Genomic DNA, 23,307 nt, shown 5'->3' on the forward strand with positions numbered 1-23,307 from the left:
GGCACGTGTCTTTTTTTTTTTTTAATGAGCTAACTTTTAAAAATAAATTTACTTATCTACTTCTTTCTGGCTGTGTTGGGTCTTTGTTGCTGTGCATGGGCTTTCTCTAGTTGCGGCGAGTGGGGCTAATCTTCACTGTGATGCACGGGCTTCTCACTGCGGTGGCTTCTCTTGTTGCAGAGCACGGGCTCTAGGCACACGGACTCAGTACTTGTCGCTCACGGGCTTGATTGCTCGGTGGCATGTGGGATCTTTCCAGACCAGGGATTGAACCTGCATTGGCAGGCGGATTCTTAACCACTGCGCCACCAGGGAAGTTCTACAAGTGTCTGGTGTTAGGGAGTGTTCTAATTTCATTCTTTTACATGTACCTGTCCAGTTTTCCCAGCACCACTTATTGAAGAGGCTGTCTTCTCTCCATTGTATATTCTTGCCTCATTTGCCAAAGGTAAGGTGACTATATGTGCGTGGGTTTATCTCTGGGCTTTCTATCCTGTTCCATTGATCTATATTTGTTTTTGAGCCAGTACCATACTGTCTTGATTACTGTAGCTTTGTAGTATAGTCTGAAGTAAGGGAGTCTGATGCCTCCAGCTCTGTTTTTCTTTCGCAAGATTACTTTGGCTATTTGGGGTCTTTTGTGTTTCCATACAAATTGTAAAATTTTTTGTTCTAATTCTGTGAAAAATGTCATTGGTAGCTTGATAGGGATCACATTGTATCTGTAGATTGCTTTGGGTAGTATAGTCATTTTCACAATATTGATTCTTCCAATCCAAGAACATGGCATATCTCTACATCTGTTTGTGTCATCTTTGCTTTCTTTCATCAGTGTCTTATAATTTTCTGAGTACAGGTCTTTGGCCTCCTTAGGTAGATTTATTCCTAGGTATTTTATTCTTTTTGTTGCAGTGGTGAATGGGATTGTTTCCTTAATTTCTCTTCTGATCTTTAGTTGTTAGTGTATAGGAATGCAAGAGATTTCTGTACATTAATTTTGTATCCTGCAACCTTACCAAATTCATTGATTAGCTCTAGTAGTTTTCTGGTGGCACCTTTAGGGTTCTCTATGCATAGTATCATGTCATCTGCAAACAGTGACAGTTTTACTTCTTTTCCAACTTGGATTCCTTTTCTTTTTTGTCTCTGATTGCTGTGGCTAGGACGTCCAAAACTATGTTGAATAATAGTGGTGAGAGTGGACATCCTTGTCTTGTTCCTGATCATAGAGGAAATGCTTTCAGTTTTTCACCATTGAGAATGATGTTTGTTCTGGGTTTGTCATATATGGCCTTTATTATGTTGAAGTAGGTTCCCTCTATGCCCACCTTCTGGAGAGTTTTTATCATAAATGTGTGTTGAATTTTGTCAAAAGCTTTTTCTGCATCTATTGAGATGATCGTGTGCTTTTTATTCTTCAATTTGTTAATATGGTGTATCACATTGATTGATTTGCATATATTGAAGAATCCTTGCATCCCTGGGGTAAATCCCACTTGATCATGGCGTATGATCCTTTTAATGTGCTGTTGGATTCTGGTTGCTAGTATTTTGTTGAGGATTTTTGCATCTATATTCATGAGTGATATTGGTTTGCAAGGTTTTTTTTTTGTAGTATCTTTGTCTGGTTTTGGTATCAGGGTGATGGTGGCCTCGTAGAATGAGTTTAGGAGTGTTCTACAATTTTTTGGAAGAGTTTGAGAAGGATGGGTGTTAGCTCTTCTCTAAATGTTTGATATAATTCACCTGTGAATCCATCTGGTCCTGGATTTTTGTTGGAAGATTTTTAATCAGCTTCAATTTTATTACTTGTGATTGGTCTGTTCATATTTTCTATTTCTTCTTGGTTCAGTCTTGGAAGGTTATACCTTTCTAAGAATTTGTCCATTTCTTCCAGGTCATCCATTTTATTGACATAGAGTTGCTTGTACTAGTCTCTTAGGATGCTTTGTATTTCTGAGGTGTCTGTTGTAACTTCTCCTTTTTCAATTCTAATTTTATTGATTTCAGTCCTCTTTTTCTTGAAGAGTCTGGCTAAAGGTTTATCAATTTCGTTTATCTTCTCAAAGAACCATCTTTTACTTTTATTGGTCTTTGCTATTGTTTTCTATTTCATTTATTTCTGCTCTGATATTTATGATTTCTTTCCTTCTACTAACTTTGGGTTTTGTTTGTTCTTCTCTCTCTAGTTCCTTTAGGTGTAAGGTTAGATTGTTTGAGATTTTTCTTGTTTCTTGAGGTAGGTTTGTATGGCTACAAACTTCCCTCTGAGAACTGCTTTTGCTGCATTCCATATGTTTTCCATCATTGTGTTTTCATTGTCATTTGTCTCTAGGTAATTTTGATTTCCTCTTTGATTTCTTCAGTGATCTCTTGATTATTGAGTACGGTATTGTTTAGCCTCCATGTGTGTGTTTTTTACGTTTTTTTCCCTGCAATTGATTTCTAATCTCATAGCGTTGTGGTCGGAAAAGAAGCTGGTTATGATTTCAATTTTATTAAATTTACCAAGGCTTGATTTGTGACCCAAGATGTGATCTATGCTGGAGAGTGTTCCATGAGCACTTGAGAAGAAAGTGTAATCTGCTGTTTTCAGATGGAATGTCCTATAAATATCAATTAAATCTATCTGGTCTCTTGTGTCATTTAAAGCTTGTGTTTCCTTATTAATTTTCTGTTTGGATGATCTGTCCATTGGTGTGAGGTGTTAAAGTCCCCCAGTATTATTGTTACTGTCAACTTCCTCTTGTATAGCTGTTTGCAGTTGCCTTATGTATTGAGGTGCTCCTATGTTGGGTGCATATATATTTCTAATTGTTATATCTTCTTCTTGGATTGATCCCTTGATCATTATGTAGTGTCCTTCCTTGTCCCTTGTAACGTTCTTTATTTTAAAGTCTATTTTATCTGATATGAGTATTGCTACTCTGGCTTTCTTTTGATTTCCATTTGCATGGAATATCTTTTTCCATCCCCTCACTTTCAGTCTGTATGTATCCCTAGGTCTGAAGTGGGTCTCTTTTAGACAGCATATATATGGGTCTTGTTTTTGTATCCATTCAGCAAGCCTGTGTCTTTTGGTTGGAGCATTTAATCCATTCACATTTAAGGTAACTATCAATATATATGTTTGTATTACCATTTTCTTAATTGTTTGGGGTTAGTTTTTGTAGGTCCTTTTCTTCTGTTTTTTCCACTTAGAGAAGTTCCTTTAGCATCTGTTGTGAGCTGGTTTGGTGGTGCTGTGCTGAATTCTCTTAGCTTTTGCTTGTCGGCAAAGCTTTGATTTCTCCGTTGAATCTGAATGAGATCCTTGCCAGACAGAGTAATCATGGTTGTCAGTTCTTCCCTTTCATCACTTTAAATATCGTGCCACTCCCTTCTGGCTTGTAGAGTTTCTGCTGAGAAATCAGCTGTTAACCTTATGGGAGTTCCCTTGTATGTCATTTTTCCCTTGTTGCTTTTAATAATGTTTGTCTTTTTAATCAATTTACTATGTGTCTCAGTGTGTTTCTCCTTGGGTTTATCCTGCCTGGGACACTCCACGCTTCCTGGACTTGGGTGGCTATTTTCTTTCCCATGTTAGGGAAGTTTTTGACTATAATCTCTTCAAATATTTTCTCGGGTCCTTTCTCTCTCTTCTCCTTTTGGGACTCTTATAATGAGAATGTTGGTGCATTAATGTTGTCCTAGAGGTCTCTTAGGTGGTCTTCATTTATTTTCATTCTTTTTTCTTTATTCTGTTCTGTGGCAGTGAATTCTACCATTCTGTCTTTCAGGTCACTTATCTGTTCTGCCTCAGTTACTCTGCTATTGATTCCTTCTAGTGTATTTTTAATTTCAGTTATTGTATTGTTCATCTGTTTGTTCTTTAATTCTTCTAGGTGTTTGTTCTTTAACTCTTCTAGGTCTTTGTTAAACATTTCTTGCATCTTCTCAGTCTTTGCCTCCATTCTTTTTCCAAGGTCCTGGATCATCTTCAGTATCATTATTCTGAATGGTTGCCTATCTCCACTTCATTTAGTTTTTTTGGTGGGGGGGTGGGGTTATCTTGTTCCTTCATCTGGTACCTAGTCCTCTGCCTTTTCATCTTCTCTTTCTGTGAATGTGGTTTTTTTCCCACAGGCTGCAGGATTGTAGTTCTTCTTGCTTATGCTATCTGCCCTCTGGCGGATGAGGCTATCTAAGAGGGTTGTGCAAGCTTCCTGATGCAAGGAACTGGTGGTGGGTAGAGCTGGGTATTGCCCTGGCAGGCAGAGCTCAGTAAAACTTGTCTACCGATGGGTGCAGTTGAGTTCCCTCCCTACTGGTTGTTTGGCCTGAGGCGACCTAGCACTGGAGCCCACAGGCTCCTTGACGGGGCTAATGGCACACTCCTGGAGGGCTCACGCCAGGGTGTACGTCCCAGAACTTCTACTGCTAGTGTCCTTGTCCCTGCAGTGAGTCACAGCTGCCCCCTGCCTCTGCAGGAGACCCTCCAACACTAGCAGGTAGGTCTGGTTCAGTCTCCTATGGGGTCATTGCTCCTACTGCCGGGTCCTGGTGCGCACACTACTTTGTGTGTGCCCTCCAAGAGTGGAGTCTCTGTTCCCCCCAGTCCTGTCGAAGTCCTGCAATCAAATCCCACTAGCCTTCAAATCTGATTCTCTGGGAATTCCTCCTCTCGTTGCCAGACCCCCAGGTTGGGAAGCCTGACGTGGGGCTCAGAACCTTCACTCCAGTGGGTGGACTTCTGGGATATAAACATTCTCCAGTGAGTCACCCACCCAGCAGTTATGGGATTTGATTTTATTGTGATTGCACCCTTCCTACCGTCTCATTGCGGTTCCTCCTTTGTCTTTGGATGTGGGGTATCTTTTTTGTTGATTTCCAGTGTCTTCCTGTCAATGATTATTCAGCAGGTAGTTGTGATTCCAGTGCTCTCCCAAGAGGGAGTGAGCGCATGTCCTTCTACTCCACCATCTTGAACCAATCTCCTCTCACAACACTTTAAATATTATTACTCATTCCCTTGTTTTTTTACTATTCCTAACACTTACATATCTATGTCTAAGCCCAGGACTAAACCCAACCCTCCATCTGCTTTGTGCATAGTCCTAGAGTGAAGAATCGTTTTCACAGATGAACATTTATGATCAACTTGATGATAGGGAACACCAATTTTGAACCCCAATTAAGCAAAACATTATCTCCCTGTTATGGATTGAACTGTATTCACCAAAATACAATTGTACCTCCCTGTCACAGATTGAATTATATCTACCAAAATGTTAGGATATATTGAAATCCTAACCTCCAGTACCCCCGAATGAGACCTTATTTGGAAACAGGGTTGTTGCAGATGTGATTAGTTATAATGAGGTCATACTGGAGTAGGGTGGATCCTTAATCCAATATGACTGGTGTCTCTTTAAGAGGAGGAAAGACTTGTGTGTAAAGACAGACACACAAGGAGGATACCACATGATGACAGAGGCAGAGACAGGAACAAAACAGCTACAAGCTAAGAACACAAGGACAGCCAGCTATCACCAGAAGCTAGGAAGAGGTAAGGAAGAATTCTACCCAGAATTTCAGAGCATGGCCCTGCTAACACCTGGATGTCATACTTCCAGCCTCCAGAACTTTAAGAAAATAAATTTGTTTAAAGCCACTCAATTGGTGGTATTTTGTTACGGCAGCCCTAGGAAACCAACACACTCTTCCTTCTCCCCAGAAAAGAATTTCATTCTTGTCACTAGTAGATATGTATTACAAAAAAAGTACTTATTTTGAATTTCACCAATTAAAAAATACCGTGGAAATTGGTTTTCTCTCATTATACATACATCTCTTATATGTGATGTTATAGATACATCTCTTACACCTACATAGTATCTCCAATTTTGCCTCTTGCCCAGGAAATCTAAAATATTTACTATCTGGACCTTTACAGATAAAGTTTGCCTAACCATGATCTGAACAATAAACTGTTTAATTTTTGCCTAATGTTGAACTTTATATAATAGATTCATACAGTATATGTTACTCTATGACTTGCTTCTTTCACGAAACATGGTTTGGAGACTTACCCATATTTTGCTGCAAATAGTTACACTTATTTTAATTAATATACAATATTTCACATATGAACATACTATAAAGTACTTATTCATTCTACTGTTTATGGACTTTGGGGATCGTTTCCAGGTTTTTTTTTTTCTATTATGAACAATGGTGCTAAAAATAATCTTGTACACTTTTTCCAGCCACAGGTGCATGAGTTTCTCTAGGGCATACACCTACGGGTGAACCTGCCGGATTACAGGACACAGTTGTAGATTAAACATGACCACAAATCCTTTGGCATCCCTTCCATCAAGAGAAGGAGTATATTTTCCCCTTCCCCTTGAGTCTGGGTTCACCTTATGACTTTTTTGAGCAATAGAATATGATGAAATGATATTCTTGAATTTCCAAGACCATGCTATAAAATGGCTGGTAGTTTCCATTTTCTCCTGGAAGCCAAATGCTATGCTGTAAAGAAGAGAGACAGATTATCAACTGATGAGAGGCCATGGGAGAGAGGCCCTGGAGGGTAAGAAGTCATTTAGGATGTTTCAGCCCCAGTCAAGAACCCAGCTAAAAGGAGCCATATGAATGACTTCAACTTATACTATATAGAGCAGAAGAACCCAGTCAACCCAGAGAAGTGTGAATAATAATAAAGCATTCTCATTTCAAACCATTAAGTTTTAGGGTGGTTTGTTAAAGCAATAGGTAACTGAAACACATGCTGAAGTTCAACTTTCCCAAATAATGCCAAACCTCCTTCAAAGTGGTTAATATTCCTACCAGCAGCAATATATGAGTACGAGTTCCTGCAGCTCCACACCTCCCCAACACTTGATGTCAGACATTTAAAATTTTTGACAATCTGGTACCTATGAAATAGTATCTCAGTATGGTTTTAATTTACATTTCCCTTATTACTAATAAGGGTGAATATATATTCATGTTAATAGTCACTATGTTCCTTCTTCTGAGTAATTCCTATTAATTTATTTTGCTCATCTTTCTACATGGTTGACTTTTTTCCTAATGACTCATAAAAGTCTATAAGCTTTTAAAGATTTAAAATCTTTTCATTTGTGGCTTCCTTTTCACAATTATAGTATATTTTGATGAGCAGAAATTATTTTCATATAGCAGAATTTATGAATCTTTTCTTTTACAGCCAATGCTTTTGGGATTAAGAAATCCATCTGTAACCACAATTGTATTAATTTTCTTCCAAAAATTTTATGGTTTATCTTTTAAATTTTTGTCTTTAATCTACATAGAATGAATTTTTGTATATGAATTGAGGTAGGGATCCAACTACATTTTCCCCCATATGGCTAACCAACTGTCCCAGTCTGAAAAGTCCATCATTCCCACAGATCTTTAATGTCAGCTTTGTCATAGACTGAGTCTCCCTAAATATACAGATCTGTTTCTAGGCTCTCTATTCTGCTCCATTTGGCTACATGGATTGCACTGTCTTAAATATAACAGCTTTCTTGGATACACTTGGACCTTTGTCTTTCCACATATATTTTAGAATCAGCTTATTTAATTGCACAAGCAAAATCAGTTGGGATTTTGATAGAAACTGTACTGAATCTAGAATTCAATGTGGGAAGAACTGACATCTTTATGACACTGAGTGCTCCAATCCATTAACATGGTATTGCTCTCTATTTCACACCTGAAACTACACAGTGTCTCTCTGTAATCAAATGTAATGTTAATTTTGGCCATCCAACCATGGGTTATCAGATTTTTCCACTGTGTAATTACTATTCTTTCCCTTGCAACTAACAACGCAAAGATGCTTAAAGACCATTTTTTAATTTTTATTATGATGTTTTCAAATATATTCAAAAATAGAGAAAATACTAAAATAAGCTCCCATTTTTATTTAACAATTCAACAATTATCAAAATTTGAAAGTGATAATCAGAAAGCCAATCTCAGAAGTCATATAATCTCACCTATAAATGCTTCGTATGCATTTCTAACTTTTATATAACAATATCATTATCACAACTAAAAAATTGACAATAATTCCTCAATATCAACTAGTACCTATCCATATGCAAAGTTTAACAACTATCTCAAAAATGTCTTTTTACAGTTGGTTTGATCAAATCAGGATCCTGTCAGGACTTCACATTGCATTAATTTGTTACAGACATACCTCGAGATATTGTAAGTTCAGTTCCAAACCACTACAATAAAGTGAATATTGAAATAAAGCGAGTCACACAAATTTTTTGGTTTCCCAGTGCATATAAATGTTATGTCTACACTGTACTCTGTTAAGTGTGCAATAGTACTACGTCTAAAAAAAATGTACATATCTTAAATAAAAAATACTTCATTGCTAAAAAATGCTAACCATCAAAGCACAGTTGCCACAAACTTTCAGTTTGTAAAACACACAATATCTGCAAAGCACAATAAAGGTTAAAAACAAAACTAGGTATGCCTGTATATCTTATAAGTCTCTTTTAATCTATAACAGCTCCCCTTTCCATTTTCTTTATGCCATTTATTGGCTGAAAAATATAGATCATTTGTCCTGTAGTACAGCCCATATTCTGGATTTTGAACTTCTCATTTTTACTGCCATTGTACTGTATTTCTTGTTGATTTTTGCTTGTGTGCAGAAATCGAATTCTCCTCATTGACTTTTGTATCCTGAAAATTTGTCAAACTCTTATTAAATCTAATAATTTAGTTATACATTATTTTGGTTTTCTATGTAATCATATTATCTGCAAATAATGACAGCATTGTTTCTTTCAGTCCAATCCAAATATTTTTTCTTTCTTTCTCATGCCTTATTCACTACAGAAAGAAGAAAAGTGTTCCCAGATTGAAGGTCTGAGGTGCTAGAAGGAATAAAAGCCAAAGATATTAGTAAATTAAGTATGGAAATCTAAAAAAGTATTTATAATGATAATTATAATAATATAAATAATAGTATTTTGGAGATTAAAAAGATAGAATTAAAATATATTGTTACAATAACATAAGTTAAAAACTGAGTGACTGGAGTTCAACTTTTCTAGGTACTTGTATTGTTTGGGAAAATGGTAAAACTTTTTTACTTTAGACATTGGTAAGTTACATACATGTTAAACTTTCTAGGTTAAATATGATAAACAGAAATCCAAGACTTTAACAGTTTTTTTGACAAGAATTGGATTCTGACAGAGACATGGCTTTCTGAAAGAAAAAAGGACAAGAGCCCCCAGAGCCAGTTTAGGGGATAGAAAAAGACTCCAGTAGCACTCTGGCCCGTGGCTGAGAGGAGTAAGGATCCTCATCTGTTCTTCTATTAAAGAAGCAGACCAACAAGAGGAAGGTACACTGTATACTGTAAGATACAATAGTATTCAAATCACTACACTAATACCACTACCAATAATAAATCTACTAAGTAAAGTTCAAGATTTCTTTGCACTGTTTTTTTTTCTTTTAAAGTTATACTTTTTTTTGCATAGATGCTCCCCATTCTCCTCTCATTATTTATTTATTTATTCATTTATTTGGTTGCGCTCGGTCTTAGTTGCAGCAGGCGGGCTCCTTAGTTGCGGCATGCATGTGGGATCTAGTTCCCTGACCAGGGATCAAACCTGGGTCCCCTGCATTGGGAGCGCGGAGTCTTATCCACTGCACCACCAGGGCAGTCCCTCTTTGCACTCTTTTTGTCTTTAGAGCAAATCCCTCTAAGAGTGTACAAATTACTATGTTAAAATTATTCGTGCCGCAACTAAGAAGGCTGCATGCTGTAATAAAGATCCTGCGTGCTGCAACTAAGACCTGGCGCAGCCAAAATAAATAATAAATAAATAGATAAGCAAATAAACAATCTTTAACTGGAGAGCTAAAAGTATAAAGAAGAATTAATTGAATTATTTTTCTATGTATGTTTATGTGAAAAACTTGACATATAGTTAAGTTCCTGTTTATGGTAGCATTCCATTTTAGCTTACCTCTTTCCCCTCATCTTTGATGAGGGATGTTGTAAAACATATACATGATTTAAAAGTCAAAACTTATAAATGTGTATATTCAAAGAAGTTCAATCCCTTGCCTATAGGTAACTAGATTCCTTAATTTCTAGCTTATCCTTCTCATATTTTTGTTTTGAAAAATATGCAAACACACACACATACATAAGACACATCATATGTGTATGTGTGTATAATTTTCCCTTCTTTTTTTACAAAAGGGAGTATGCATAAGTGTTAAAATGATTTTTTTAAACGTGAGTATTTAAATGGAAATGTCCCAATTGTTGCTTTAAAAAGCCCTATCCCTAGCAGATGCAAACTATTATATACAGGATGGATAAACAACAAGGTTCTATATAGCACAGGGAACTATATTCAATATCCTGTGATAAACCATAATGGAAAAGAATATGAAAAAGAATGCATGTGTGTGATATATGTATCACTGAATTACTTTGCTATACAGCAGAAATTAACACATTATAAATAAGCTATACTTCAATAAAATAAATAAGTAAAAACAAATTTTTAAATAAATTTTTTTTAAAAATGAGGAAGCAAAGAGAGAAAAAAAAAAAGCTCTACCCCTTTGCCTTTGGTTTAGTTGGATTCATTCTCAGTAGGATAAAGGACATTTTCATGCTCAAGGTCTCAGGAATTGGCAGAAAGAAGGGCAAAGGCAGCTTTCCTCTTAACCTGAAGACCGGGCCTTAGTACTACTAAGGAACTCCTCCATCTGTAAAGCATTAGAACCAGAGTATAAAAGGCAAGATAGAAAAAAGGTTCCAAATTCCTCAGTACTATTGGTAGACGCCTAAAACTTGCTGAAGTAGAGTTAACCTACACTACAATTTACCAAAATTCTCTGGGACCTCAAAATCATGGTAAATGTGATGAAACTTTTAACTTTGTTTAGTTAACAAAGTTAACAAAGTTAACTTTGTTTGATGAAACTTTTAACTTTAGGAAAGAAAAACAATCACTTAAAATTCGGAGAAGAAATCCAAATGAGGCAGGAACTAGCTTTCCAAGATACTAAAGCATTTTATAAAACTAGAGCAATTAAAATAGTTTAGTACTGCTACATGAATAGACAGACCAACGTAATAGAATTTTTAAAAAGACCCCTAGATATACAAGAATTCAGAGGTGGAATTTCTAATAGAAAGAAAAAAATAACTAGTCAGCCAATGGTGCTGGAACAGCCAGCCACCTGAACCAAAATAAGTGGGTTTCCTAACTCACTTCCTATGCCAAAATAGTATGCAAAACAGTATTTCATTTCAGGTAGATAAAAATCTGAGTGGGGAAAAAAAACCACAGAAATACTAAAAGAATACTTAAAAATTATAAAACAAAAAACTTAGTTTAAGATGGCCTTATAGCTTTGTCACAAAAACACAAAAACTTTAAAAGAATAGATTGAGGGGAATTCCCTGGCCGTCCAGTGGTTAGGACTCTGTGCTTTCACTGCCAAGGGCGCAGGTTCATCTCTGGTCGGGGAACTAAGATCCGCATGCCACAGGGTGCAGCCAAAAATAAAAAAGAATAGACTGATAACTCTGACTTGATAAAAGGACATGTTTCTGCATGGTAAACAAATTGGATAATCAAACTCGATGCAATGAAAAAAACAGAGAAAAACATTTCTAACACATATGATATAGAACAAATATTTTCACACTAGAGAGCTTAGAGATCAACCAAAAACCTAATTGTGTAAGCCAGGCAAAGAAAAAGATACACAGCTGGCTTTAAACCAGGATTTCTCAATCTCTACACTACTAAAGACATTTTGGACAAGATAATTCTTTGTTGAAGGGGGCTATCCTGTCCATTATGTTTACCAGCATCTCTGGACTCCACCTATTAGACACCAGTAGCAACCCCCCTCAATTGTGACAATCAAAAATGTTCCCAGATATTGCCAAATGTCCTATGGGGGTCAAAATTGCTCCTTGATGAGAACTGCTGCTTTAAACATATAAAAAGATCCTCATCCTCACTCTTTGATACAAATTTTAACTATAATGAGGTGCCATTTTTTTCTCTAGTTAGATTTTTATTATCAAAACAAATATTTTTATTATCAAACATTTTGCTGTTTGCCAACATGTTGGACTAGGAAATCTCATTCATCCTTTTGGATGTGCAATCTCTTTGGAAGGCTATTGGTATTAGCTATCAAAATTTTAATTGCCTATACTCTTTGATCCAACAGCTTCATTTCCAAGAATTTATCATATGGATACACTCAAATATGTGCAAACAGGTGAATACAAGGATAATCATTGCAGCAAAGAAGGAGTAACAAAAAACTAGAAATAATCTGGTATCCAATGACAGGGGGTTGGTTAAACAAACAGAACACCATGTAACTATTAAAAGGGAGAAAGATCAACATGTACTGAAAATATGTTCCAAGACATATTAGCTAAAAATACCAAGGCCCAGAAGGGACTTTGCTACTATTTTTTAAAGTGGGGTGTGTGTGCGTGTTTAGGACTCTGTACCCAAATATATTTATAAATGCACAGAATATTTTTGGAAACCTACCAGAGAGTAAGTAGGAGGCTGAGTTAAGGATAAGGAAACTCAACCTTCTGAGCTGTTTAAGTGTTTTGGCAACGTACCTATATGTTTCAAGCAAATTACAGAACGGACTTGGCACTCAGCTCAAAACACCCATACAGTATAGAAACAAAACAGAATGAGACGGGGGTGGAGGAGCAGTTTAACTGGTATAGAGTTTGTTTCTCAAGTCGAAAAAGTTCTGCAAATTAGTTGCACAACAATGCAAACATACTTAACACTACTTAACCAACCGTACACTTAAAAATGGTTAAGGTGGCAAATTATTCCTTATGTGTATTTTACAACTACATATCTTTTAAAAGTGAAAAAAAGTCCCCCCCCAAAGATACCCATATTTTAAGATTAGTTTAGTTTGTTACTAATTTGAAATCCCTTTTTAAACACCCCATTATTTTCTTCTTCCAGAATCGAGCGTTCCGAATAAGTGGAGACTCATTAGGCGCACCCGTGTTCCAGTGACCTTTCACCTAGAACTCGCGGCCTTCAGCAAGGCACGCAGCTACTGCTAAACCCAAAGTGGGACCCGCCTTGGGGTCGGCGGGACACCTCACTCTGGATCCTTTACCTGTGGAAGAGACTGTAACATGACTACCACCCTGAAGTACACAACTCTGCGTTACTTTTCACAAGTTACCGCAGATTCGAGGAACACTGTGTCCAGCGCGGACCAGCGTTCCAGACCTCGCCGGGCAGCTTCATTAACCCTCCCACCGCGGGGGCCGGGCCACCCATGCCATCCACTTCGCCCGGCGGGGTTTCTTCCCCGCGGCTCCCGATTCCCCTTACCCCGTGTTGGGCAACATGACTGTTGCAGATTGGAGGCGGTGGCGACAACGGCCTCAGGTAGCGGATACTGAGAGGGTGACTTCTCCCCGCACTTGGCCCCGCCCCGAGGTCTGCGGGGGAATTGGGCGCTCCAAGAAACGGAAGGTGGCTGAGTGCGCCTGCGCACGCAGTGGGCCTCCGTGGCGCTCGGCGCTGGTTTCCGCCTCCCGCCTGCCTGGCCCCTGGAAACCGACCCTAAGCGCAAGCGCTGCGAGACAACTCCGCCCCGCCCCTCTTGCGGGGGCTCTACGGTGACAATTGGTCTCCAGCCCGCCGCTAGAATGCTGGACGCGTCAGCTGCTGAGTACACCTTTCCCTGGCCTGTGAAGGGTTCCTCGCCGCAGCGCTGAGTTCCTTTGCCGGGTTGGGGGCGTGGGGGGCGTTTGAGTCGTGCACCAGGGACCTTGAGGGCTGAGGTGCGGCTTCTCAGCGGACTTTGGCTCTCGGTCCCCTCGCCGTCCACGCCGGCACCTGGACGCCTGCCCAGCTGCACGCGCGCCCTCGGAGGCCCCTCTTAGGAACGCTTTTCCTGGGCAGATAAGCACTCTTCCGGCCAGCGGCGCATTTCGACTCTCCCGCGGAATCTGGACTAAAGCCGGCCAGATTATAGATAAACAGCTCTGGGGTGAGGGGCAGCTTCTGGATCAGAGATCTGCAATAGTCGCACCGAAGAACTAAGTTAACTCTGATTTTTCGACTCTTAGCCAATATCTCGGCGAGGAAATTCCCAGACTCAGTGGTGGAATAAGGTGAATTCTGGGAGCCGGTATTGCTTTTGGTAGTATAACTTGGACATAACTCAGCTACTCTAATGAACTAGAGACCGGCATAATATTTTTAGGTAGACGTGAAGAAATTCTATTTTGAAGAGGTAGAGCAGGATGATGAGGTTATGTGAGTAGATAAAGTAACCTGAAAAAAAAAAAAAGTAACCTGGAAATAGGATATGTACTCTCTCTTTTATTACAAGCCCTAAATGTCTCTATTTATTCATTTATATCACTTGCCAGTCTCATAGGCATTTGAATTTGAGATCTGTGATACGGTCCTTAGAGACTCCGAAGGAATTTACTTATTCAAGAAATATTAGCACCGAGTGGGTGCTGGTCACTGGAGATACAGTGGGTCAAAAAAAGGCACGTTCTCTCCTTATGTAGAAGGAACAAGGAGTAACCAATGTGTTTTTTTTTCTTAAAGGTTATCTTCTTATTTATTTATTATTTAGCCGCACTGGCCGGCATAGGGGCTTTTAGTTCCCCGACCAGGGATCAGACGTCTGCCCCCTGCAGTGGAAGCCCAGATTCTTAACCACTGGACCGGCAGGGAAGTCCCCACTAATGAGTTCTTTAGACTATTGTAAATGTTAGGTGTTTTAGAGAGTGTGTTGATAGGGACTGTTAGATGAAAAATCTTACTCTCCACTCATTCAAGAAAGTGAAGGCTACCTACAGAATGAAAGAAAATATTTGCAAATCATATATCTAACAATGTCTAGTATCCAGAATCTATAAAGAACTTTTACAACTCAGCAACAAAAAGATGAACCTCCAATTTAAACGTGAGCAAAGGACCTCAATAGACATTTCTCCAAAGAAGATAAACGAACAAGCAAGCACATGAAAAGATGCCCAATAGCAATAGTTATTAGGGAAATACAAATCAAAACCAGTGAGATTCCACTTTACATCCACTAGGATAGCTATAATAGAAAAGATGGAAAATACTAAGTGTTGCCAAGATGTAGAGAAATTGGAACCCTCATACATTGCTGGTGGGAATGTAAAATGGCACAGTCACTTTGGAAAACAGTTTTGCAGTTCCCCCAAAGGTTAAAGTATGGTTACCAGCTACTGGGTATCTACCTACAAAAGAGCAATTCCACTCTTGAGTGTATAACCAAGAGAGAGGAAACTTCTTGAGAGTAACCACTAGATGGCACTGGTATTTTAAAATTCACAGTTATACAATACTGCAAAATGTTAATTTATTAACAATATTGTGACGTTATAATCTGACTTCGATTAAGCCAAAAATAGCATGAGGTTCCTTATAGGACCCTCATAAAGGGGAAATAAGAGGAGGCATAAATTTTAAATTCCTTAAAGAAATACTTTTTATCATTAGAACAAATTGTCATAAAATAGTCAAAATTACCTTCACTTTTTGTGACTTCTAAAGTCTATCAAGGGACTCCCCTGGTGGTCCAGTGGTTAAGAATCCGCCTTCCAGTTTTGATCCCTGGTCAGGGAACTGAGATCCCACATGCTGTGGGGCAACTAAGCCCTTGTGCCACAACTACTGAGCCCAAGCACCACAACAAAAGATCCCGCATGCCACAACAAAGATCCGGCGTGCCACAACTAAGACCTGGCGCAGCCAAATAAATAAATAATAAATAAATAAATACAGTCTATCAAGTTTGGGACTTCCCTGGCGGTCCAGTGGTTAGGACTCTGCGCTCTCACTGCTGAGGGTGGGGATTTGATCCCTGATCGGGGACCTAAGATCCCAAAAGCCGCGTGGCACAGCCAAAAAAAAGCCTATCAAGTTTAATTCTCCAATTTTAAAAAGTGCTTTTCAAATACATAGGAGACTGAAAATGCCAACTTGAATTGAAATATCAAAGGATATGACACTGAAAACAAGTTTAATCTTACTGTCAAATTAGGACTTCTAACCCTGACCTTGCATAAGGGTATATTTTCTTAAAGTGTAGAATGCAGTGTAGAATTCAAATTTGTTGACCACAGCCCACATACATAAATTTCTCATCCAGACCCTGTACACGGTTTTCTATTTTATTTGAATCTATTATGTAGTACCCCGTTTTTTGGTTTTTTTTTTTAAGTTGATCATAACCTACAAAGTTATTTCAATGCCTCATTCTTGGATCATAACCTACCATTTGGAAAACACTGCTTTAGTGTGTTGTAATTTGCCGTTGTGATTTTTCAACTTGCTTTTTAAGATATTCTAGGCTTCTTCAGTCAAATATAAAATTACTAACTGCTGGTCAAAGGCCAGCAATCCAATGTGACTAACAGCAGATGCTTTCAAGCACATTGGAAGAGTCAGAGATCTGTTGAAACTTTCCATTCCTTTCACCCCAAGGGAAATCCTTGGGGTTTTGAGGGTATAGCAGTTGCTTCTGACAAGGTACCAAATCTTCCCAATAGGACCCCTAACTGCACCTTTTATTGCTCAGTGAATTGTTGCCAGTCATTTAATTAGTAAATGTTGGATATTAACTTCATTGCTGTATTTTAATGTCTATATTTTTCTGATAATACATTATTCCAACATCTAAAGAAAGTGAAAGTTTCTAATATCACCCTTCAGAGATAATCACTGTTAACAGTTCGGCATGTATCCTTTAAGACTTTGAAATTTTTATATAGATTTTGATTGATTTTTAAAAAGCATAGGGGAAATTATATACTATTGTTTTGGAAACTTTTTTTGTTTTACTTAATGTATCATAAACATCTTTCCAAGTTTATACCCAAAAGTTCACCTTAACTTTTTTTTTGATAGGTGTGTTACCAACCTGGGTCCTTGGACTCTTTAATCAATAGAAATTGATAAGAGGCCAGAGGAGAAATTCAGGCAAGGCTTTATTGGGAGTGAAAACAAGAAACAGGTGCCCTTGCTCACTCTCCAAGGAGGGTGGGCTGGTTCCTTAAATAGAGCGAGGGTAGGGGCAGATGGTGAATCAGGCAGCAGGGGCGGCTTAGATGGTCTGCCCACCCCCGTGGTGGTGCTGTGTGCAGGGATCATGCGCAGTACCCTGCTTCTGCTCCAGGCACTTCACAAGTGGCAGTCGGTTTGTGGCCTTTTTGTAACATTCTTCTTAATCACTCCACTGCCATGCATGCAGTTATTTTTAATCCCTTATAGTTTCTCTGTATTCTGTTGCTGGAGGAGACATTTGTCCAGTAAAGGGTCCCACATCCCAGTTCCCAGCCTATCTTAGGTGCATAGTTTTCTTTTACATGAATATACTCCATATTAATTTTACCATTTGTGATGGACATTTTAAGGTGTTTCAATATTGTCTATATTATAAACAATATTGCAATAAAAGCCTTTGTGTGTACATCATTGTTCACCAGTCAATGCCTTGTTTAGCAGCTGGTGTTTTCTAGTTCTGGCAAATGTGAGGTCTGCTGGGAAAGGTTTTCTTAAAGTTTTTTCTTTCTTAAAGAGACCACAGAATAGATTGCCTCTTTTCTTCTATTGTTATTTCTGGATGTGATGCTTGGAACAGCTGCATCTATCTTGCAACCACGAGTGGAACTAGCCTTCCCCTTTCCATAGCTCCTTCAAGGGTGAACTTTCTCCTATAACATATGAAAGAAAGTTTGGGGTTGGGGAGCAGTTGTCTCAGAACCCTCCTGAGTCTCCCACCTAGCTTTCTAATTCTCCCCCTGCTCAAAGGCACACTGTGGGTTTTCCTCACTTTGCAGCTTGGCCATCTTGTAGAATTCCAGGAAACAGTTCCCTCAGCAGACAACTGCTCCCTCTCATGAGTGCAAGTAGTGGAGTGGGTGTGTGGACCACACCATATTCCACTTTTTTGCTCTGTTGGCTTGATTTTTGGGTTTTTTTCCTTTTAAAAAATATTTATTTTTGGCTGTGTTGGGTCTTTGTTGCTGCGTGTGGGCTTTCTCTAGTTGCGGTGAGCAGGGGCTACTCTTCGTTGTGGTGCATGGGCTTCTCATTGTGGTGGCTTCTGTTGTGGAGCACAGGCTCTAGGCGCATGGGCTTCCGTAGTTGTGGCACATGGTCTCAGTAGTTGTGGCTTGCGGGCTGTAGAGCGCAGGCTCAGTAGTTGTGGCGCATGGGCTTAGTTGCTCCGCAGCATGTGGGATCTTCCCGGACCAGGGCTCAAACCCGTGTCCCCTGCATTGGCAGGTGGATTCTTAACCACTGTGCCACCAGGGAAGCCCACTGGTTTGTCTACTACACCATCCCCACACAACTCTTTGTCAAAGAGTTGAGGTTTATATGAGGGAATTACTATCTATCTATCTATCTATATATATATATAAATAATAACTTTATATAACAACTGCTATGTCAACTACCTACCCATTACACATTCTCCACTTCTTATTAACAGTATATCTCTATTATTAGAGGTGGCAGTATGCCCAGCAAAAGCAGTGAATCTCTCAAGCCTCCCCTGCAACTAGGGGTGTCCATGTGACCAAATTATGGCTAATGAAGTAAGCGGAAGATGTTGGGGAGGACTTTGGGAAAACTTCTTTAAAGGGCTTCCAGACATTTTGTGACCTTAAGACTGAAAGCCATATACTCACATAATAGAACAAAAAGGAGACTTTGATGAACATGGAGTGCCATAACAGCCCTGAAACCATTACTTCTAGGCTTCTTTTGCGTGATAAATAAATTTTTATCTAGTTTAAGGCACTGTTATTTTTCGTTTTCTGTTACATGCATCTGGACCTAACTCTTAAATGCAATAGTATCAAAAGACTATAAACCACTGCAAGGGGTTCCCTCTTGAACACAGCCAAATCGCTAGCGTTGCTCCTCATCTTCATATCTGCTTTTCTCCCTGAGAGTATCAGTTTTGTTCAAATTTCCTTCTTTAAAATTGTCTTTAATATCTCTACCCCCCTTCAGGAAATCCCATGCCCTGCTCACAGGAGTTGGTCTCATATATTAAGATCCATCCTCTTTTCCTAAGCCAAACATTTTCCCAAGCATAAATTACCCATTCTATTTAGAATATGACTTTAGCAAGAGAGTCCACGGTGGGTGTAGGTGTTCCAAGTCCAATTCCCTTGGAGATATTTCCCCCTAATTCTTCCTGGGGTCCAGTAAGTGACTGTTATGTCAAACACACCCACACCTCCCAAACTCAGGCATTAATTTGGAGACACAGTACTCTACTGTGAATACACGTACTCTTTCCAAGCTGAGAAAGAGAAATATTTGATTCTTCTGTTATCAACATAGCTTCAACCCTGCTCACTATAAAGATAGCATTTGATGATTTTATATTGCAGAACAATACCAGTTATTTTTTAATCTTCTAGCTTTCAAACTGTGCCTACCAGGCATTTAAAAAAAAAAAGACATTTGAAGTTAGCTTAAGAATCAGTCCCATAATTAAGCCATCTATCTCTTAATGGCCACTACTTTGCTACACAAATACCAAATTTTGGAATTACCACATGTCTTTCCTCTATGCCAAATTAAATTCTTGTAGGTGTCATCCTCCTACTACCCTCTACTAAATTAAATTCTTGGTTAAGGTCTCATACTCCTACTGCTCCAGTAGAAGACAGGCTATATGAAGACATTATCCTCTGATACAAGTAATTCTCCACCATGTTCATCAAAGATCCAGTCTCCTTTTTGTTCTATTATGTGAGTATATGGCTTTCAGGAGATTTGCTTTTCCAGTTACATGAGCAACATATTCTCATAGAGAAGTCCTCCAGATTGTTCTTTTGTTTTGCTTTTCTGCTACTGACCTTTTGCTTGTTTGCCTGTTCAAGGTTGAATATTTGCCTGGTGCCCTGCAGGATCATATGAAGTAAACATCTTTTAGAACCATACTGGGGAGGGAGGGCAGTAGTTCTATCCAGTCGTCTGGCATCGCAGGAACCTTTCCACTGACCTTGTAAACTATGATCAGATTTTTGCACAAGACTATTTCCACAAAGGGCAAATAAGTAAAAATAAAATAGATATACTCTAACCAATCCATCTGACTCCTTGTTAAATAGTTATATCAAAAATTTTAGGGGAAAAAGAAAAAAAAATTTAGGGGAAGGTTTCAGTTAATGGCCAAAGCAAAGGCCTTGTTCTAGTCGCAAATAAAACTTCTATATCCTATTAAAGATATGGTCTCAGATTCCTAAGAAGGGACTATTTTGTCCCATAGAAGAACATTTACAATATTATAGGCATCTATATAATATGTATCAACTTCATATATCTGTAGACAAATGGAATACCAAGGAAAGGCACATCAACTCTTATTATAGGAAGCTAACTTCAGGGCACAAGAGTTATAGGTAACAGGTTCTTGGAAAGGGAGAAAAAAAGGACTTGTCCTTTTTCTTCTGCTATCCTACTCACAGCTATTCCTCCACCTCCGCTCCTTTGAAAACATTGGGGTGAATCACACATTAGTTAACTGGTTAGGAATAGGTAAGTTAAGGGAGAATCATGATAAGGGCTGGTGAAAGACAGTATTCAAGGCTGCTTGAGAAGAATGGAAATATTTAATCAAAGTCATTAATTGTTACAAAACTTCCAGGGAAGTGAACAAAAATGAACCTAAATCAGAGAAGAAATTTCAAGTATAATGAAACTAGGAAACTGACACAACCCTACCAAAAACTATGAAGAATACTTCCAATTTGTATCCAAATTAAGGAAAGCAGTGAGATTTGACAAGCATTTCTTCTAAGTAATAACCCAGTGCCGTTTTTTAGAAAGTAAATGAGATTGTCCTAAAAGTCCAGCAGTAGTCTGAAATTTGAAGAAATAAGGACTAGTGACTTGGGTGGACCAGGGAAAAATTAAGAACGCCACCCTTGGGAGGTCTATTCCAAGATGGTAAAGAAGGTAGAACTGGGGCTTCCCTCGTGGCGCAGTGGTTGAGAATCCGCCTGCTGATGCAGGGGACACGGGTTCGTGCCCCGGTCCGGGAAGATCCCACATGCCGCGGAGCGGCTGTGCCCGTGAGCCATGGCCGCTGAGCCTGCGCGTCCAGAGCCTGTGCTCTGCAACGGGAGAGGCCACAACAGTGAGAGGCCCGCGTACAGCTAAAAAAAAAAAAAACAAAAAAAAAAACAAAAAAAAAAAGGTAGAACTGAAGAAGAGACAATATGACACACATTTTGGTTTTCCAGGACTCAGTTTCCTGACCCATAACTGAAACTTGGAAGTTAGGGGCTGCTGAAGAGTTAATAATGACCTGCAAGACAGGTGTGCAATTGTTGACCAAAGTAAACTGAGCAGAGTAAATAAACACTGATTATAAGATAAAAATCCTACAACAGGATGGGTCTCTCCAAAACACTCAAACTAAAAAAAGATTTTTTTTCTTTTAAATCTTATTTCCAGTAGAAATGAGCACGTCTCATACTCAGATCTTGGTTTCTAACCCTATACTCCAATAAAAGGAACCAGGGTTCCTTGGAGTAATGACTCATTTTAGGACTGGGGCAGAAAATATACAAGATGATCCTGGAGCATCTTGTAGTGCCAGAAAGTAAGGGAGTACTCAAAACAGATCAACAAACAAACCCCAAACAAAACACCCCACATTGATGGAGGTATGTCAAAGGAGTACAGAAGTCAACTGAAAGATCTCTCAATGGCTAAAACTGAAACACTTTGAGCAACAAAATAAAGTGGTACTGGATTATAATCAAAGTATAAAATAAATATCCATGAGTTGATAGTGATATAATCATATGATTGAATTAAAAATGAGGAGAAATGACAGAATTCCTGTACAGAAGAATGCGAAATAATTTCTGTAAATACAGCCTCCTCAAGGAGGTACAGAATAACTCTCCATTCCTTGAGTGTGGTCTGTACATAGTGACTTCTTTCCAAAGAGTACAGTATGAAAAGGGGAAAAAAATAACTTTACAGTGAAGAAAGCTGATAAACAGCAGCTCAGTCAGGTGATCAAAGTCAACATCAACTGTGATAAGCCAGGTTGATAATATGTATCCTTGATATGATGTGATGAAATGGTACTTTTTCTCTGTAAACCTCCCCAAAACCTATAACTCTAGTCTAATTGTGAGAAAAATATAAGACAAATTGCAACTGAAGGACATTCTACAAAATACCTAACCAGTACTCCTCAAAACTGTCAAGGTCATCAAAAAGAAGGAAAGTCTGAGAAACTGTCACAGCTAAGAGGATCCTAAGGGGATATGATGACTAAATGTAATATGGTATCTTGGATGGGATCCTGGAACAGAAAAACAACATTAGGTAAAAACTAATGATATCTTAATAAAGTATGGATGATAGTTAATAACAATGTATTAATATTGGTTCATTAATTGTAACAAATGTATCCTACTAATGTAAGATGTTAACCATAGAAACTGGGTGTAGGGCATATAAGAAGTCTCTGTACTATCTTCACAATTTTTCTGTAAATCTAAAACTGCTCTAAACAATAAAGCTTAAATAAGAACCTGCTGTAAAAAAAATAAAATAAAATTCAAAAAATAAAGCCTATTTAAAAATTTTTAAACCTTATAATAATGCTACATAAATTTTTAAAAACCCACCATTTTAAATGATTGGATTAATTGGAAGAAAATACGGATATCCCTAAGGCAATAGTTCTTAATGGAACTTGCATCCCAGGGAATATTTGTGAATATCTGGAAACATTCTTAGTTGTCACATTTGTGTGGGGGATGTTATTGGCATCTAGTGAATAGAGTCCAGGGATGCCACTAAACATGCTATAATACACAGAACAGTACATCCCATCCTCCCGAGAATATCCCATCCAAAATGTGCTGAGGCTGAAAAATGCTGCCCTAATTGATGAGGTTTGGGGACCTATATCAATGCTGACAGAAACAGGCTAGATTGTGTGTGTGTGTGTGTGTGTGTGTGTGTGTGTGTATAAGATACATTCAAAATATGTATGATATATATGTAAATTATGAGATAACAATAAACATCTGTGAAACCATCACCCAGCTAAAGGACTGAAAATGATGAGTCATGTGCTTCTCTGGATTCCATCTCCCTGCCTCTTCCCGAGTAGTAACCATTGAGTTTTGTGTTTATCTTTCCCTTGTCATCCTTTATAAAA

At 38.5% G+C, this 23,307-nt stretch overlaps 1 protein-coding gene across 3 annotated transcripts in view; it reads right to left on the bottom strand.

Annotated features, from left to right (window-relative positions):
* HSDL2 (hydroxysteroid dehydrogenase like 2) overlaps positions 1-13,587 on the bottom strand; it is an 84,647-nt gene extending 71,060 nt beyond the window's left edge. Inside the window, exon 1 of one of the 3 annotated variants that reach the window (XM_032635957.1) lies at positions 13,428-13,587. In XM_032635957.1, the coding sequence (XP_032491848.1) occupies positions 13,428-13,444 (17 nt within the window). In that variant the 5' untranslated portion in view covers positions 13,445-13,587. The remainder of the gene's footprint in view (positions 1-13,427) is intronic. The other 2 variants (XM_032635956.1, XM_032635958.1) reach the window with 2 other exon arrangements.
* Between the last annotated feature and the right edge of the window lie 9,720 nt (positions 13,588-23,307).

Source organism: Phocoena sinus, chromosome 6 (genome assembly GCF_008692025.1).
Source record: "Phocoena sinus isolate mPhoSin1 chromosome 6, mPhoSin1.pri, whole genome shotgun sequence".
Classification (NCBI taxonomy): domain Eukaryota; kingdom Metazoa; phylum Chordata; class Mammalia; order Artiodactyla; family Phocoenidae; genus Phocoena; species Phocoena sinus.